Genomic DNA, 19,726 nt, shown 5'->3' with positions numbered 1-19,726 from the left:
TTACCTCTTGTTCAGATCAGAGCGTACCTGTTCACAGACACACTTCTTAAAATGACCAAAGACATGAGTGGCTACGTTTACCTGCAGTCAATATTCCGGTTTCTGCAACATTCAGAATAACCTGTTTATATGCATGAGTTATTCCTGTTTACATGGTATCCTGATCAAAACAGCGATGCACGGACAACATCTTGACGCACGGAGAACATCATAACAAAATGCATGTCATTTCTGCTTTGTCTTCCTGTATCCATAGCAACAGCAGCAGCAACATCATCAGCAGCTAGGGATGGGTACCAAATTAGGTACTTTTATAGGTACCGACCAAATTCTGTCAAAAGTACCGCGTACCGATTCACGCTGAATCAAAAGGTACCATGTTCAGGTACCTAAACACATCCTTGTGACTATGAGGGAGTGAAAGAGTAGGTAATTTTCAATGCTGGACACGAACACAGCATTGCAAGGTTATATACTGAAGAATAAATGTGTTTAATTAGAAAAAAATATACTTTACTATTTTACAAGCAGAGCGCTTCCAGTAGAAACATGATATGGAGGTTTTGGCATCTACGTTTAACTTTCATGTATGAAGAGCTAATTTAGTGCAGTGGAGACCTGGCTACTTTCTACATAACAGTTTTTGTAATAAAACTGTTGTGTGGAAAGTCCATCTCGCTTCGTTTTACACTGAGTTGCTATCCTGGGAGTTAGCCTTTAGCTCCATGCGCCTGCACCACATTACAATGTGTAAAAATAACAACAACAACAAAAAAAAATGGATTCCATGGACTGAGAAATTCATGAAAACATTACCAGGCAAAGCTTCACTCCTTGAGTGGATGATTCGAGACAAGTTTACTGAACCCTTGAAGCCCTGGTCTCCTTTTTTGGGGTCTCTGCTGGAAAAATGACACACCCTAAAAGCATTTATCTCTGCATCTACACGGTCAATTTGATTCATTCTGGTGTCATAATAAAGAAAACACTTGTGAAATTTGTTCAGAGGTGTCAGTATTGGTATTTATGTCACTGGCTCAGACTAACAACTGAAGTGTCACTCAAACAAATGGAAGGTTTGGTTAGAGTATGACTTGAAAGTGTTAAAAGCTGAGTTTCTCCAGTTGATAAAGTGCTTCATTTTGTGACTTTTGTCAGGGAGTGAGCCCAATTGGGGGACCTTAGGGTTTAAAGATGACAAGGTGTTATTTCATATTATACAGCTTTGATAGCGACTAATTACTGGCTGATCCACAAGGTGGCAAACATCCAGGGAAATCATATGTAACAGATTTATGCTGTTTCAGTCGAGCTGGGGGTTGTAGATAGTTATTGGTGTGGATGACAGTGGCAGTAGTAATCTTCAGTCTTAGCAAACTGTGCCTGCTTTTCCAAGAATTTGAACAGGAGAAGTCTTGAATAATTTTGTGCTGCTTATCCAATGAGAAAATACTGAGAATAGTAATTTCTAGTATCCAGGGCAGAACAAAAAGACAGCGTCATCATAACCTCCTTTCTTGGGAATTTTGAATTCATAGTACCCATCATAAACTGTTTCAGGATGAGGTATTGCTCCTGATCTTTGCCAAGATCAATTTCATTTTTCGATCTGTCTTTCAACAATCAAAGCTCTAGATAAACATTTTACCCGGTGTATGTTTGCAAGTCCCTGGCCTTGATTCATGTCCATAAATGCCATGGCAGAACATCGTGTTCCCAGGGTTACACATCTCCTGACTTAGATTTTTGTTTTAGTCGATTAGGTGCACTTTCTGATCTCCAGGCCAGCAGGCCACCCACAGAAAGTCTTCCTCCTGTCTTGACAGTACACAGCAGGTTCCTCAAGCTGTTTTGAATGTGCTGTACTGCTGTTCTGCTTCTTCAGGTGTTTTACTGGGAAGACTGGCAGAAAAGATGAGATGGACAAGAGAGATTGGATGGATAAAAAGTACAAGGCAGCTTTTGGACCCACAGTTTTGCACCATTATGTGTCTCAAACCACCATTACCTCAGGCGATCTGAAGGTGCTAAAGTGTTTTCATATTTTCACGCACCCGTATCTACACCAAAGCTTTGTTTTAATGACCCTGTGTTTTAGCAGGGGCTTGTTAAAGGGTTCATGAACAGTTGGTCTGGAGCCAGTTCTCTCCTCCTTTAGCACAGCTTTACAACATTTGAGAGAAGCAGTCAGGGAGTGCGACCAGACAGAGATATGAGTATGAGAGAATGGATCACCCATCTGTACTTGGCCAACAATTTTCCAATCACAGTCCGTTTGACACTGCCAAAGGCAAAATACGTGACTTGACTTGACATCAGCGATTGAGGTGAGGCCAAACATGCAATACGGTTCAGGGGAGCGATATAACGGATTTTCAGGCTAGTTTTTTAACAGTGAATTCCTGTCCATCATTACTTGTGCTTTGGTTTTGGACATTGCTTTTGTAAACTTTGAGAAAGACTGAGATCTCCATGTACTTCATCCTTTTATATCTCAGGTTATCAAACAGGCTTTAAACAAGCCAGCTGTTTCATCAGATTATCTGAATCCCTTCGTTTTGAGGTCAAAGTAACAGACGGTGTACATGAGGTGTCAGTAGAAGTACCTTGTCTTGAAGAAAACTGTATGACCTCCTATCTTTGTAAAGTATCATTAATCAAGGTTGAACAGGTGTTGAGTTGTGACCTAAGAAGTGTGTTTACAGGTAGTTCAGGTTTCATTGCTCATCTTGACTTCCCATTTGAAAAGTGTTACAAAAAATGCTTTTTGGCTATCTTGATAGAACAAAGTGTTTCATTCTTCGACTTAAACCCAAGGAAAGAAAAATTATTTTAACTCCACAAGCCAATGCGTACAAGTACATGTGCTGTATATAAATAAGTTATAAGAGTTATGGGATGCTTTACAACCTGTGCTTCCCGACTTGGCTGCAACAGAAGGATTCACAAAGTTTGCTCCGTAGCCAGGACAAAACTCCTGCTGCTACGTTAAATGACTTCTTTGGCAGAGACACATATTTTCTACTGAATTTAAGAATGTAGTTGTAAATGAAGACATTCATTTCTCATATGCAGCCAGGACCTTTTTGAACACACAGTAATAGTTTTCTCTTCTCACTTGGAGGAGATGCTAAGCATAAACTTGTGTAAGCACATTACTTTTCACTTTATTCGGCAAATGCAGTAACCAGTGACCTGTTGTGCAGACTGAATGGTGGAAAGTATGGCTGACAAAGTAACAGAAGTAAAAAACGCAGCAATTGAAGACCTGTATTTCAAATGAAGTTGAGAGGAAACAAAAGCTTGTTTTACCAGCTCCTGGTCATAAATCTAAATGTAGCCTCTAAAATGTTGTAAAACTCAAAGTACTTTGAGTCCCATAAGTTTTTAAAGAAGAGTTGTAGAGTGTGTTTTAGTGCTTGTTCCAGCAGTTTCTATATATTCACGTATAAATGAGGTATAGCTATTGCAGCGATGCTGTAAATGAAGATTGGTGGTGAGGATTTTTTTCTACTCTGAAGTCAAATTGTTTGGATATTTAGAGAATTATTTCACTAAATTCCAAACTTGGAGATCTCCAGTGTGGTCTCTCAGACTGTTTCCTTTTAAAACGCCTCCTTACATCCGAGACAGATATTCCAACCAGCAATTAATATGCTAAGTGGTGCTAAGCCTCACAATGTCACTTTTCATTTCCATCTCCAGCGTGTTTATATCTTTCACCCGTGTGTCGGCCTGTGTGCTGGGTAAACACTTCCCTCTGACAGCTGCTGCACAGTTTTTCATCGTCCGCGCTCTCGCTGCCTCCGGGGCCCTCGGCCTTCTGTTTACCAGCTGGTGGCACACCCCGGTCGACAGGGAAGACGTTGGTGACCACCTCAGAGCAGCCATCACTCACACACACAGCACACATATTTACACACATGCAGGCGCACAGAGGGAAAGCACAGGTGACCACCTCAGGGCGCCCATCACTTCACACAAATATATTGTATAAATACACCAGCAGACAGGCAGTGCTTGTGAAGCGGAGGGTCACAGATGACCACCTCAGAGCACCCATCACCTCACACACCTTTACACACTTGGCTTTTTTGAAGCAGAGGGTTTTTCCCCTTCCAGTGAAACACACACCTTGGTGGCCAAATGTCCTCTTGACGTACACAGTGCCAGCTGGGAAAATATAGCCAGCTGAGTGTGTCACCACCAAGCTGGGCAGCAGGAAAGAAACCCCGAAGAGGCTGAAAATGGAAGCAGTCAGGGGTGGAAGTTTAGCTTTTTTTATATGAGACACTCAGGTGAATAAAGATTTGAGTAGATGAACTATTGAGCTTATCCTAAATCTTACACCAGCCATTCAGAAATGTAAGTATGCTCCAGCCCACTGGAAGTGGAAAACAATTACAGCAAACATTTTTTCACCCAACTCAGATAAACCCTCAAGATTGAATGAGTAGTGTTTTCTATTATGTCTTGTATTTCTAAAACAAGAATATTCTGTGTAAAACTTGGCCTTCAGCAATCATCCATCAGTCATCTAAACCTCTCAGATGATGACATTGAAGGGAGCTGGAGACGATCACAGCTGTTGGGTAATTGATGGGAAACACCCTTTTAGCAATTCAGAACAAATAATGAATGTACGGTCATTTAAATGACTATTGGAAAATCAAGGATATGAATGCAATAGTTATTAAATTGAAAATGAATAACTTTTTTAATAAAGCTTGTGGATAAAAGTTGATACAGGACATAGCAGCCGTACGCCAAGCTGTTATCAGCTGGCAGGCGAATGTTTAAAACATCGTTTCTAACCCAAGTGGCAACCTCCAATCCAAGAATATGAGACAATGCTGAAGTGCTCACATCTGCTGTTTCTGGATTGTCCGTTTGACACTGGCTCCGGAAGTACCTGAAGTCACATATACACCAAAAAAGACCTTTTCAAAGCAGAAATTAACCCATTTACAGCCTGGTTCAAAAAACGTCCCCTTTCTGAGTAGTTAATTTTACTATCAGCACACACTGTATGGGGGGTAAATTATTTTCTAACTCGGCTGTTTGGATATATTAAGATCCTGAGCTTGCCCAATCAGAGGCACAGCTGACAAGCACCCTATAGCTGTATGCAAAGCCCTTGCCACTACCAATATGGCCACGATACCGAAAACAGACGGGTGACGTCAGGGAGACTATGTCCATGTTTTATACAGTCTATGTTCTAACTCCACTAAAGGCTGTAAGCTTGTTTATTTTTGCTGTAAAATCATCTTTGTCTTGGTCTCTTTGTAGTCATTCATGTCTTTGCGACCAACCTCATGTGGAATCTTGAAGAATTGCAGATTTTAGCATTTCCTGTTACGTTTGGACAGGTAGGGGATTAGTGATCTGTTTTTTGCTCCCTGGGTGAATCTTAATGTCCCCCCCTAAACCCTGAGCCCTGAGCCCTTACGGACTTCATTCAAACTACCTGGAAAGTGTCTGAGTGCATGAGTCTGCATGGCTCAAAATGGTCTAACTCAGAGTGGGACAGCACTTTGCCACTTCTCACACAATTTGCATGTCATCATGTAGCTCACCTGAGCAGCAGTATGAATCCTTATTGAACACGCTTTAGATTGAAATAACTTAAATTTTACCGATACCCTCCTATAAGTTGAAATAGTTTATCCACCAAAATGAAATAAAAAAATGAGTATACAAAATCTGAATGAATTCATTAAACTGCACATATAAAATGTGTAAAGAGGAGGATTGCATGGCTGAGTCGGCACCTTTCCCTTTTTTGTTTCTTGTGGCTGGGGTCTCCAGTTCTTTTTGGTTTGTCCGTCTATTTGGACCTTTTTGGGAGGTTAATGAAGCCTATGGGTTCGATTTTCATTCCTTTTGTGCCTTTGTTGGTTTTTATATTTGGGTTGAGGAGGCCGTAACATTTCCACTTGGACTTTATTTCTCTTGGTTGAAGGTTGCCCCTGGGTTTAAACACTCCTTCACTCTGATTGAGCCTCATAACACCTTTGCTTTATGTATGTATGTATTTACCCATGTGAGGGATTTTCTTCAGTGCACTCCCTGGAAAGCCTAAACAGCCTGCTTTGCAAACCTATGGGCAAGTTGTAAAAGAATCCCGTGGCACCATCTACAACTGTATTCCCACTTGGCAATAAATGGTTAGACTTTATGACAAGAGTATTCAACCTCTTGCGACTTAAAACCCCTCAAAGTTCAAAGCTTTTTCTGCATGGTTCAAAAAAATACACAAAGTAGCAAAAACATAGTACTGTTTGTTTGACTGTTAATTGTCTTTGCAACAACTCACCCTGACTTGTATGTCTTTTGTTCTAAAATGGCTGTAATTTGTAACTTAAAGTCATGATCTGGCAGACGTCCGTGGTGTTACCGGATGGAGCAGTCTCACAGCTGGAAGTCAGGTAAATAATGTGCAATGTGAGGTTTCTGCAGCCTGAACCTGACCTTTTTTAGCCTCCATTTGAAACATCCACAATCATCCGAGCGTAACCTGCTATTTTCAGGAAAGCACCTCTTCACCTCTGCCTAGATGTACTTGTGGAGTTAGTGCACTCTGTCACTGCTCTTTACTACAAATGGATGCAACAATCATCCCTCTAATTGAATTTTATGAAGTGTTATCACTTCTCTCATGGGAAACATGTTGCTGTATCTCTGGAAAAACACCCAGTGATTATTAGTCCAAAACTCTGTTTTATTCATGTTGCAACTGTTAACTAAAAATAGTGTATCATAAAACAGTCTGAGTTTCACAACATTCATATTTATTGGGGTTTTTTAAGGTTCTGACACATACTCAGTGTGTACTTTTTGAAAAGTTTATATAAGGATTGTACTAAAGGTTTGGGAGGTAACCTCGATGTGAGAAATCATTATGTTCTCTCGCAGCAGAGCCCTGGTGTTGTAAATCTGCAGGTGGAAAGTAGGTGTACTGTGAAAAAGTAACACTCCTCTCCCTCAGTTTCTACTGTCAAGGTGCTCTTGAACATCCATCTGCTGGAAAGTTGACTAAATGGACCACATGTGTATAAAAATATCAGAGCCTCTGGAGCACGCTGTTTGTTACCTGTCTCTGAAAAGGTGAAAGTTAAAAGCTGCTGTGCATGTTTTATCTAGAAAAAAACTATTTCTTTGGGAGTTTTTTGTTTGTTTGTTTTCTTTCGAAGGGAGAGTTTCTCTAACCTGACACGCCAGACGAACGGTTTCATATATCCGCCACGGAATTATTTCACAAGTCCATCTAGGTAGCAGCTCTTCCGATTTGTTTTCAGAGGCGGGACTTAAAAAAAAAATCTGCAGCTGGTGATTGGACGACCGTTCTGATTAACACACTCACCACGGACCAATCCACATCAAGCCACGGTATGACGTAGCTTATATGAGCCGATGATTCTAAGAAACAATAGATGAACAACTACTGAATCACGAGAAACAGCTGTGAAAAAGGCGTTAGACGACAGCTGCTGTTTTTATAAATTTAACTTAAGAATCAAAGGAACGCTGACAAGTACGAAAGTCTGCTGACGTCACGTCTGCTCCCACAGCTCCCGCCTCTCTTCCTTGATTGGGCCGGTTAGAATTTAGCCGAGTGAAATCGTTGGTCGATGGAGCCTTTCAAGATGGACCTGCAGGAGTTCAGAAACTGAATCAGGCAGGTCCATCTGCTCTGCAAGGTTAGAGTTTCTCACCAACTAATCAAACACATCCCTGATCCTTGCATCAAGGAGATTTAGGACTTGTCCACACCTATCCACATATTTTCAAAATCAAATATCCCCCCTCATTTTTTAATTACTTTTGTATGCTTTAATCTACACCCAGCAGGCAAATCCGCCAAAAAGTGTGGACTGAAGCATTTCAAACCCTTAAGGGGCAATGTTTTGAGACGCAAAACCTGTGCCAGCCAATCAGAATGAGCCCGTCTTTCAGTTGTGATGTTTGAAAACCGAAAACTTGGTTTCCCGGCATCTACACAGGCGTCTACACAGGCATCTACACAGGCATCTACACAAAACCATGAAACTTGAGTTTTACAAAATCTTCACTTTGGCTGGAGTTTTCAGAAAACATTGTTTTTAGTGACGTAAAGCTGCTGTTTCATGTGGATGACCAGCCTAAACGTACAAAAGTATATGTGGTTTCCCAGATACCAGGCTACATGTGGACATGGCCTTAAAGGCAGTTGAAATATACCTGACCTTTCAGTCAGGACAGCCCTCACCTGTAGGGAATTTTTCAAACTAAATGTGTGTGTAGAGGTGGAGAAAACTCTGCTCATCTGTTTTATATTGTGTTACCATGTCGGATTGCAGTGCAGCAGAAAGCTACGTCTACCGTCAAGTTACATTAATGTGAACCTTAAAAGTAGACATAACAGGCATGAGTTTGTACTGTACTTGGTTTAACCCAGGGGGGTTCTGTGGGGTTGTCCTCATCCTACCTCTGTTATTCAAAAACAGGTTCCAAACTCTAAGTCCAATGAGCTTGTTAACCAGGGTTGAAAAAAGGGTGTGATTTTTGCAAAAGAAGAAAAAAAAGCTGAATGAACCATCAAATTAAGAGAGAAGAAAGTAAAAGTATTGATTTCCAGTGAACACCTGAATGAACTGAACCCAACTCAAATGTCTTCTTTTTACAGAAACCCTTCTGAGCTTCGTGGATGACATCTTGTCAGGGGCCAGGTCTCCATGTGTGATGCTGGGGGACATCCCCAGCCTCCTGTCCTCCTCCATCAGCATGATCATCCGCTGCCTGGAGCCCGACACCACATACATGTGAGTTACCCTCTTTCATTCCATCCACATGAAGGGTGAGCGTCTGCACTGTTTTGTGTGTAAAGAGTTAAAAACCATCTCTATTTGGCTTCATGTGTGTCCACACAGTCAAAGACAAAACTAAATACACCCAGAAAACATCGTAAGCATATGCAATGCTTTTGAGTTTATTCCCCCAGAGTGCATTGCATGAAGAAATTGAGAAGCTCCTCACAGCTGGAGGAGATTAGAGTAATTGTGTTGTGGTGAGACAGATCCAGCGGGACCATGAAGAACAAACAAAAAATCATCTTTGGAAAAACATTTTCTTTTCTCCTTGCTTAGTTTATAGACTGTGTCATTTCAAAGTTAGCTCTGATTGACATCTGCTGCCACACAAATGGCATCACTTCCTGTCAGATTAGTACAACAAAGGGTGATTATTTCTTTTAAACTATTAGCTTAAAGGGTTTACCAGAGGATTAGTCCATGGTGTGCGGTGATGTAGAAGCTAGCCTGTAGGAGAGGTCAGAGGGAGAGTTGACACAGGCCTCCCCGCCTGTCACTCAAGTCAGATAAATTAACTATTGCACACAACGTCCTCTAATATCTTTATAAGGAATGATTAACAAGACACTTTACCCCCCAGATACTGAGTAAGAATAAATAAAGGAGCAATTTAGACCAAAATTGTCTTTGAACTTGCATGTAAACACAATTACTTCTGCTCTGAAGATGGCATTTCAAGATGGATTATAATAGGAACTACTGGGCTCTTGGAGTGGGCCTCAAGTGGACAATTTTCTCTAGTTGTATTTTAGAATATTGGGCAGTGTTTAGATCAGGCAGAAAAAAAGGAGGGCGGTGGTACATGAGAATAGACAGGGGCTGCAGGTTGGAACCAAACCCAGGCCAGCCACTTAAGGATTATGGTCTTTGTACACTGGGAATGTTTATACAACAGCCCCACTTTATTGCACTTTTGCACTGGCCTCATGTTTTGACATTGAAGGTTGTAGCTTCCATACAGTATGTGTGCAGGTATGGAGCAGAGGGATGAAATCCAGCTGTTTGTGGCCAAACTGCATCTTGATGTGGTTATGATTATTAATGACTGTGTCCAACATCTGGGATGTTACATTATCAATCTGGTTAATACATGCCTCCCCTTTTTTTGACCTGTAAAACATAATCAGATAATACCAAAAAGAGGCACTGGAAATAAATTATTTTATTTTATTTTATTTTATTTTATTTTATTTTATTTTATTTTATTTTATTTCATTTCATTTCATTTTATTTTATTTCATTTTGTTTTGTTTTGTTTTATTTTATTTTATTTTATTTTATTTTATTTTATTGTATTTTATTTTATTGTATTTTATTTTATTTATATTTTGTTGTATTTTATTTCATTTTCTATGTGTTTGTCTTGTTTTTGTTTGGAGTTTTTTGTGCACTCTATTTATACTTTACTAAACAGTACAAGTTCACTTTAAGAAGAAAGTCAAGGTTTTTGCGTGATTGGTGTTTCTAAGCACAAGCATTATAAGGTTGCTTTTAGTCACACTTTATTTTATTCAAAGTTTGAATTATCTGAGTTCCCCTGGTTTACATGGGCATACAATAATCTGAGTTTATTTAGGCTTGTGTATTCACCTCTAGCCGCTGTTATCCTACTGTAGCCTCAAATACAATGAGAAATTACAAGCTACATCAGTCCAGTTGGTCAAATCTGGGTTAACTTGAACCTCTCCGTGTAGCTGTGCTCCTCATGGAGGAATGGAGAAGTTTTGGTCCCTGATGCTCATTTTAAGCAGATACTCAGGGATATTTCAGGGCTTAGCACTTGAGTAACAGGTACAGCTAGGCTGAGTTTGTTCTCTCAAGTTTTCTCTACTCCAAAAAGTTGCAAAATCAAATTCAGATGCCCATGAAACAAAACAGATTTTTATCTATCTGACAATCAGATACAAGTCAGAGTCTGTGTCCATGTGAGCTCTGACCCAGATCTAGTTTTCTGTGCACACATTCACATATAAGGCTGATAGTCCGATGCTCTCATACACATGCTGACATTTATCTCACAGAGAGGCCTGCCAGAGGAGAAGCCACACACACTTCTCAGAGAGGAAAAAAAAAATCAGAGGCAAGCTGAAAGAGGGAGAAAAAAAAGACACAGAGTCAAATTTTAGGTTAGAGGGAAAAAGTGCAGAGATACAGTGGGAAAAAGCAGGAAAGAGAGGGGGGAAAATGCAGGAGGACCAAAGATGAAACCTCTTCATGTATGTGGGCTGAGTGAGCGGCTGCACATAGCCTTTCAATTCATGCATCAGTGGGGCTCCCGCTCTCGGTCCTGTCTGGCAGTTCATTCATCTCTCTCAACTCAGGCCTCAGCTCACGCTTCAGGGTGCCACACACCCCTTATATCTTCCTTACAGAGATCTTACAGAGCTGAGGATCGGGCTTGAGAAGGGAAAACATAAACTGATATAATGTTCATGATATTATGTAAGCATGACACAGAAAGCTCACTGTACTTCTGCGGCCCAGGTTAACTCTCTGAAGACTCTTTGTCCCATAGGCAATTTAAATGTGTAAGCATGTCTGCAGTCCCCTGAGCCTCATAATACAGTTTATATAACCACATTTAACAGATGAAGGTTAGAAATTCTCCAGAACTCTTTCTTAAGAAGTCTGAGGTTGTGTGACTAATTTGGTGCTTGGTGCTGCAGGTGTCTGCAGTTTGTGCTTTCCACACTAGGTGGTGATATTCATTCAGTGAAATAACACCATCAGCTCTGGAGGGAAAGCTTGTTGACAGTCTGGTACAAGTGAAAGACTAATAATGCAGCTCTACAATGACAACACTGTTTTAATTACTATCAACAGTCAGATTTGTACATCTGTTGTGTTGTTGGCACCATGAATATCCATTACTAGTAATGTGGATGACAGTTTTGGGGTTTCACATTTGTCACCTTGAGTCTGAGGAAAGGTTTTTTCACCACACAAACTCTTGTTTGTGTGTTTTTGTGCCCAGGTTCCGGCTGTGGGCGGTAGACAACACAGGGCGCCGCTCCAGTCCAAGTGAGGTCACCATCAAAACTCCATGTCCCACTGTGGATGACGTCAAAGCTCAAGGTGAGGAAAGAGACACGCTGTGAGGTCAGAGGATGAATCAGAACTGATCACAGGAGGCTCTACAGACAGAATCATCATCCATTTCTCATTGAATTAAAGGGTTATGGACAGAAAACTAACAAAAGGTGTTCAAAAAAGAAAAATAACTCTCACTGTAAAAAAATAATATTCTATAAATATTCAGAGCTGGCGTTCTGCAGAGATTTATGGCCGAGATGTCGTTGTCGATTTGAATTGGCCATTGAGAAAAAGCTCCAGTCAGTGGACTGTGATAGTACTGGCTTTCACAGTTCACTTTAATGCCTAGAAACACACTCCTGATGGGAAATACAATACTTCCACTCTGTGCCTCTGTTTTACATATTTTATTGGCATTTTGATCCAGGACAGGTGAATTATTCCCCTTTCAGAGAAAATCATTGACTTTCAGGAGATTTATAAGTGATTTGTTCATTTTAAAATTTTAGCGATGTGAGAATTTGCCTGTAAAATGACATCTGTTTTAATAATCTTATGACAGTTGGCTGCAGGTTGAATAAAAATAGAAAAGGGCAAATCATTTTCCCTTTTCCTGGGATTGCAAGAATTTCTGAATGACTCAGTTCACAGAACGCAAAATCAGAAAGTCTTCCTAAAGTTGGCGAACACGTTTTAGTGGAAAATGAAAAGTTTCTAGTTAAGCTTCTCAGTTGTAATGATTTGCTGCTTCTTTCCTTAGAGTGTAATAATTCAATAGATGTCAAAACACAACTCTAGTTCTTATCGTGACAGTACAGCTCCAGTTGAAGTTGCTCAGACCTGCTGACCTCTGACTTGAATGTTTCAACTTTTGCAGAAATAGCCGACAAGATCTACAACCTCTTCAATGGATACACCAGTGGAAAAGAGCAGCAGACAGCCTATAACACTCTGATGGACCTGGGTGCCCCTACACTTCACCGTGTGCTCTATCACTACAACCAGCGCTACGAGAGCTTTGGAGAATTCACCTGGAGGTGTGAGGATGAGCTCGGACCCAGGTACGGCTGATATTTAAACTTTTTTTTCTGCTCACTTATCAAGAATGCACTTATCTAAAGTTTGGAGTACTGAAGGATACTCCTGATAGCTTTTTCGTACTAAAGGATGTGCATGTGCAGATATTTGTCTGAAACCCCAGCGTGTTAATTCAGTTATTTTCATTCAGTATTCAAAAGTGCTGAAATCAGGGCTTTGGTGCCTTCTTCATGATTCAGCTGTGGCCTGTGAGGCTTTGAGTAGACAATCCTTCACTCTCAGATATAATCCCTACAGCTCAAGCTACTGCCGCCCCCTCTTGTTATAACAGTCACTGTAGAGTTTTGTTTGTGTGCTGACATTCATAAACTGAGTTTCCACCGAAATACTACAAAATGGCAAATGAATAAATTCAGTGGGTTATCCAAACAAAAGCATGGCATACTGATGCACAACCAGTAACTTATAACCATAGAGCAGAGCCCAACCTATAGAATAAAAAACAGAATACGCTTGTATCTTGGAGACATACTACTCATACTACTCGACTTGAACTCTGAATACTAGTAAAGCTACTCATACTTCTCACACCATTCATACTAGGCATACTCACATACTTGGCATGCTACTCATGCTAGCACTCCTACTCATTCATTAAGCTCAGACTCAGCCTGTTATTCATATTAGGCATACTACTCATACTACTGCTACTGCCAGTAGGCTAACTACTTATTCTCCTCAGACCAACGACACTAGGTTTGCTTATTTTACTAGGCGTTTTAATTATACTACTCATACTACCCATACTAGGCATACTACAGATACAACTCATACTGGGCATACTACTAATACCAGGCATTGTAATCGTAGTTGTCCTACTTCTAATACTAGGCATACTAGTCCTAGCAGGCAAACCCTGATACTGTGCATTCTACTAACACTAAGCAAACAATTCATATTGGGCATACAAATTAGATTTCTCATAATAACCATACAACTCATACAAGACATTCTCTTCATTTAGGGCATACTGCTCAAACTGGAAATTCTACTTATACTACTTGTGCTACGTATAATAGGTATACTAGTATTACTCATATCAAGCATACTTCTCAGACCAGGCATACTACAAATGCAAGGCATACTACTCATACCAGGCATATGACTCATACTACTTATCGTAGGCATACTAGGCATACTTTTGATTCTACTCATCCAAGGCATTCTACACATACTACTCAAACTAGGCATACTACACATTTTTATAATACTTATCATACTACATATACTCAGCAAAAATATTTGTACTACTTGTAGTAGGCATAAGACTTATACATCTCATGCTACTTATTGTAGGCAAACCAATCATACTGCTTTTAAAATAGAATTGAAATAGAAAAGAAAATACTTTGTTTATCCACCAGGGGGGAATTCAGGAGGAGTCACAGCAGCAATCAAGAATACAAAAGTAAGAAAGTGTATAGAAAGTGCAAAAAGGTCCATAAGAAAATAGATGATGACAGCTTGTCCATCATTCTCCAGTTCAGCCAGCCTCCACCTCCACAGGGTCCAGGACTGAGCCTCCCCAGCAGTCTGTTCAGTCTCTGTCTCCTGGATCCTGTCTGCTCACAGCAGGTGAAGCTCTTCCAATGTTGTCTGGTGTTAGCCATGTCAGCAAATAGCATGATGCTGCTCTACCTTCTGGTGTTCCCTCTGTTGCTGGGTTAGCATAGCCAGCTCGTCCATCTCATTGGAGCTAGATCTTACATTCCCAATAACAATGGTTTGAAGGACAGGTCCATGTCGTCACTTCTTAGCTCACACCTGAGAACCAGCACGTCATCCTCACCTCCTCCTCCTCACCTTGTGGGGAGACATCAGGCCTTGCACCAGTTAGCATTGACATGCTACAGGCTGCTTAACAATGCAGCCATGGCTGCATGTAGGATCTCCAGACAAACACAGGAGAGAAAGTAGTAAAAATATCACTGAAGCCACAAAACGTTTGGTGTCCATGACCAACAATGAACCATACAACGTAATGATCCACTCCAAATACAAAGACTACGAAAAAGAGACGAAAAATGAGAAGAAACAGAGTTGTTTCTATTGAATGCTGCCATTGCTTTAACACTGCCCTTTACTGGTCTGGTGGTGTGTTATCAGTGCTATGGCCAGCAGTGGAAATGCAATTAGTGGGTATGGGCACTATTAAGTTCCAAAAAGCAAAGTTTGCAGTGGTTCATGAGCCTTACTCTCATACCTCAATACTTTTAAGAGCTTTCTACTTTATTTAGCAGTCATCAAATCCTTGTAATGTGCACAATTTCAAACACATCCTAAAGTGGCTTACAACAAACCTCCACCGCAACAGCTCACTCAAAGAACGTCATATTCGGTCCTAATTTTTTTTTTGTATGTGTGATTTTTCGTTTGTTTGTGAGTGTGTGTGCGGGGGGGTTCCTCAAACTTGAATGATTTGGATGCTTCATAAACAGAGCCATGTGTTCAACATAGAATACAAAGGGCGGTCTTTGGGATGTCAACAGGTGAAACTGATTATCTCAGGCTCCCCTAGTTCTTCGTTTCCCTCTCTGTCTGTGGGCTTCTCCCATAATGAAAGGTTGCTCTTAATAGGGACTGTGCTGGAAAGAGTTGATGTAATTGAGGGAGTTGCTTCTGAAGTATTCCATTAAAATACACTTAGATTAACAGCCCCCAATTTAGTTAAAGGAGGGGTGATTAATGGTAATAAAAGCACCTCAGAGCTGGAAAAGCAGAGGTGCATTCAAGGTGAGGTCTGGCAACAGGGTGAGGAAGTATAAACATGTTTTGTTTGGCCAAGTCATCAAATGAACATTACACTTTCCTCTGTATCTGGTTTGGTGTGAGGAAAGTCTCTACCTGAACTGTGCCTCTGTGTGCTGTGTATTGTTACCCAGTAAGCATGCAGGCAGAGAGGTTAACAGCCTCACAGCTCCACCACTGTGTGACTAAGTGTGCTGACAACTTCCCCACGGCGTCAAACACTTTGTTTCTCTGACGTTATCCCTCCACTGGGAAAAACAAACGCTGCAGATAAACTGTTGCACTGACGCCAGGGTGAAAATACTACTGATATCATTTTAAGAAAGCCTACATAAGGGTCAGAAAATCTTTTTATAGCACTTTGCATTGATGTTTGAGGGTCTCTGCAAACGCCCCTCAGATCTTTCCAATCATTGGCATAAAGTCGACTCTCACATTAAGGTCTAACCTGGATCAGATTTGCACGCTTGCCTCAGAGCAAACTTTCTGGTCATATCAGGACAGACTCTCACCTAAAACACCTTTCTATGCAAATCTCTGTCTGCTATAAGTTTACTCCTAAGTGTGTGCTGAGTGAAAGCATCAGCAGCGCACCCATTTTTTTTATCCCAGTACCTGTGATTGTAAGAGATGAGAAATGTGTTACATAGACTATCAATTTATGCAGTATCAGTAAAATGTAAATCAGAAAGTCTCACTCCACTTGTCCACCCTAAAGGGTTTCTGTCTCTAGTAACCACTCGCTAACTAGGCACATACATTGTCCTGCTCATCACCTTGATACTAACTTAAAATACAAACATGTTGGCAAAATAACATTAAATAAGAGATAATATTACTGATTTAAAATGGCTGTGTACACTTTTTCTAATATACTCCCATTGTAGTGTTGTGAGGTGATAGGTTTTTATCTGCCTGTAGTGGTCATGTTAACATTTAACTGTCCTCAATCAGATCTCATTTTCCTTCCTCTCTGAGCTCTGTGGTTGACCCATCTTTAAAAACAAATGAGTTAAACGTCTCATTTTTGAACACTGCTACTATCATCACCGCTTCTCATTTTTTAGTTTCTTTGCATCGATAGTAATCTGAAGTTCCTCCTGCCTACTATCTGCTGCTGTCACCAGGATAACTAGACAGCATCCGGTATAAAAACATCCTTGTTGTTTGGCCGGCTGAATTAGCATGCTTACCCAAACTAACACTTCAGGGCAGGGTCACACTGGCCATCCATACCAGGCCCAAGCATGCTTCAACCCTTAAGTCCCGTTCATTTGGCCAAAGTGATCGCTCTGTACCATGTTCAGGCATAGTACACTTCCTTGGCTTTGGTACACTTCGGTCATACATTTCATGCTAAAGAACAAGCATGCTTACAAAATGAGGACATGACATATAATCCATGATATGAAATCACTGCAACTGCTTGTACCTGCAGAACAGTTACTTGATAATTGCTGCCTTGCATAATCAATCAACTCCGGGGTGTTGGAGGACTGTTTGACCAAAAATACATAACATAATCAAAAAAGTATTGAATACATGAATCTAAATACAAAGCCTTAGATGGCCTTAAAATATCTTAAATTACTCTTTAAAAGTCTTAAAAACATGTTAGTGTTATTGTAAATAGTCCCAAATTCTTAAATAAATGATAACATTTTTTTATTATTATTAATTTTTTAAGTACACTGCTCAAAAAAATAAAGGGAACACTAAAATAACACATCCTAGATTCTGAATGAATGAAATATTCTTATTAAATACTTTGTACTTTACATAGTTGAATGTGCTGACAACAAATGCACACAAAAATGAAATGCAAATCAAATTTGTTAACCCATGGAGGTCAGGATTTGGAGTCACACACTAATCCTGAGGGATCTCCTCCCAGACCTGGACTACAGCATCTACCAACTTCTGGACAGTCTGTAGTGCAACATGGCTTGGTGGTGGATGGAGCGAGACATGATGTCCCAGATGTGCTCAGTTAGATTCAGGTCTGGGGAACAGATGGGCAAGTCCATAGTATCAATGTCTTCGTCTTGCAGGAACTGCTGACAAACTCCAGCCACATGAACTCTAGTTGTGTCTTACATTAGGAGGAACCAAGGGCCAACCACCAGCATATGGTCTCACAAGTGGTCCAAGGATCTCATCTCGGTACCTAATGGCAGTCAGGCTACCTCTGGAGAACATATGGAGGGCTGTGCCGCCCCCAAAGAAATGCCACCCTACACCATTACTGACCCACTGTCAAAGCGGTCATGCTGGAGGATGTTGCAGGCAGCAGAACGTTCTCCACGGCATCTCCAGACTCTGTCACATCTGTCACTTGTGCTCAGTGTGAACCTGCTTTCATCTGTGAAGAGCACAGAGCGCCAACGGCCAATTTGCCAATCTTGGTGTTCTCTGGCAAATGCCAAACGTTCTGCATGGTGCTGGGCTGTAGGCACAACCTCCACCTGTGGACATCAGACCCTCTCACCACCCTCATGGAGTCTGTTTCTGACCGTTTGAGCAGACACATGCACATTTGTGGTCTGCTGGAGATCATTTTGCAGGGATCTGTCAGTGCTCCTCCTGTTCCTCCTTGCACAAAGGAAGAGGTAGTGGTCCTGCTACTGGGTCGTTGCCCTCCTACGGCCTCCTCCACGTCTCCTGATGTACTGGTCTGTCTCCTGGTAGCACCTCCATGCTCTGGACACTAGCAAGCAAACCTTCTTACCACAGCTCACATTGATGTGCCATCCTGGATGAGCTGCTCTACCTGAGCCACTTGTGTGGGCTGTAGACTCCGTCTATGCAACCACTAGCGTGAAAGCACCGCCAGCATTCAGAAGTGACCAAAACATCATCCAGAAAGCTCAGGAAATGAGAAGCCGTCTGTGGTCTCCACCTGCAGAACCACTCCTTTATTGGGGGTCTTGTTAATTGCCTATAATGTCCACCTGTTGTTATTTTATTTGCACAACAGCATGTGAAATTGATTGTCAATCAGTGTTGCTTCCTAAGTGGACAGTTTGATTTCACAGAAGTGTGATTGACTTGAAGTTACACTGTGTTTTTTAAGTGTTCCCTTTATTTTTTTTAAGCAGCGTAATTTACAGAGTGACTCTTGTTGTAACATCACGCAATCACGATAGAGGAACCAACAAATTGATGTGGTTGCCGCTGGGACTCTTTTGACCCTAACCCTATGTAATTGATTGTGTTTATTGCGAAGTTGGTCTTAAATTTAATTTCAAATGGCATTAAAAAGTCTTCCAAAGCCTTGAATTTAACTTGCCTTTAGCTGTAGGAACCCTGGCAATATTATGACATGATGACACGTGCATCAGGCACAGTGCTAAAGTCTGGTACATATTGGAGCAGTGTGACCACGATCTGTACCAGCTAATGGGGGAATGGTTCTGCAGGAGCCAAACATGTTTGAGTGCAATTGGCCAATGTGACCTCACCCTTAGTCACATTGGTTACCAATATGATGCTAACAGAGGCTCATGGTTGTACCTCATCTCATGGTCTGTGGTGCCAACAAGCAGAAGCCAAACTTTTTGAACTCTACTCTGCAGATTGACCTGACGTGTGATCAGTCTGCCTTTAGTATTGCTCATTGTAGTGAAAGTTAGGCATCTTACACAGAAGGAATATCAGTAAGAAAGCTGCATAAAAACAAAGAACTTAACCCTGTTGTACTATATAGCCTATGGTCTATCAGGTTCCACAAGAACAAGAAGTCAACAGCAATAACACTGTCAAAAGAGAAGTCTACTAACTAGGAATTGTGGTTATGGTTGCTACATCCAGATCTTTGCATAGCCTTTGATCTCTCAAAGCAAAAGTGTCCACCCCTTGATGATCTGAGTATCATGGCATAGATCAGCTCGACAGCACTGTTAAATGAATTCCTGGCAAACATGAACATCTTAAACAGAACACCAGGCCAGAGACAGACTCAGTTCCCTGGCCACTTAGAGTGAATCTGTGGTACC

The 19,726-nt window shown here is 41.0% G+C and overlaps 1 protein-coding gene across 6 annotated transcripts in view; it reads left to right on the top strand.

Annotated features, from left to right (window-relative positions):
• The window catches only part of astn1 (astrotactin 1), a 663,514-nt gene that overhangs the window by 630,864 nt on the left and 12,924 nt on the right, over positions 1–19,726 (top strand). For all 6 annotated transcript variants that reach the window (XM_074688258.1, XM_074688257.1, XM_074688256.1 and 3 more), the window contains 3 exons: positions 8,669–8,804; positions 11,827–11,927; positions 12,763–12,946. In XM_074688258.1, coding sequence (XP_074544359.1) covers positions 8,669–8,804; positions 11,827–11,927; positions 12,763–12,946 — 421 coding nt within the window. The remainder of the gene's footprint in view (positions 1–8,668; positions 8,805–11,826; positions 11,928–12,762; positions 12,947–19,726) is intronic.

This window comes from Halichoeres trimaculatus, unplaced genomic scaffold, assembly GCF_033239565.1.
Source record: "Halichoeres trimaculatus isolate MK-OKI-2021-1 unplaced genomic scaffold, fHalTri1.1 fHalTri1_scaffold_15, whole genome shotgun sequence".
NCBI classification, from domain to species: Eukaryota; Metazoa; Chordata; class Actinopteri; order Labriformes; family Labridae; genus Halichoeres; species Halichoeres trimaculatus.
Note: the sequence above shows the minus strand (reverse complement) of the source record. Positions and strands in the feature narration are given on the sequence as shown.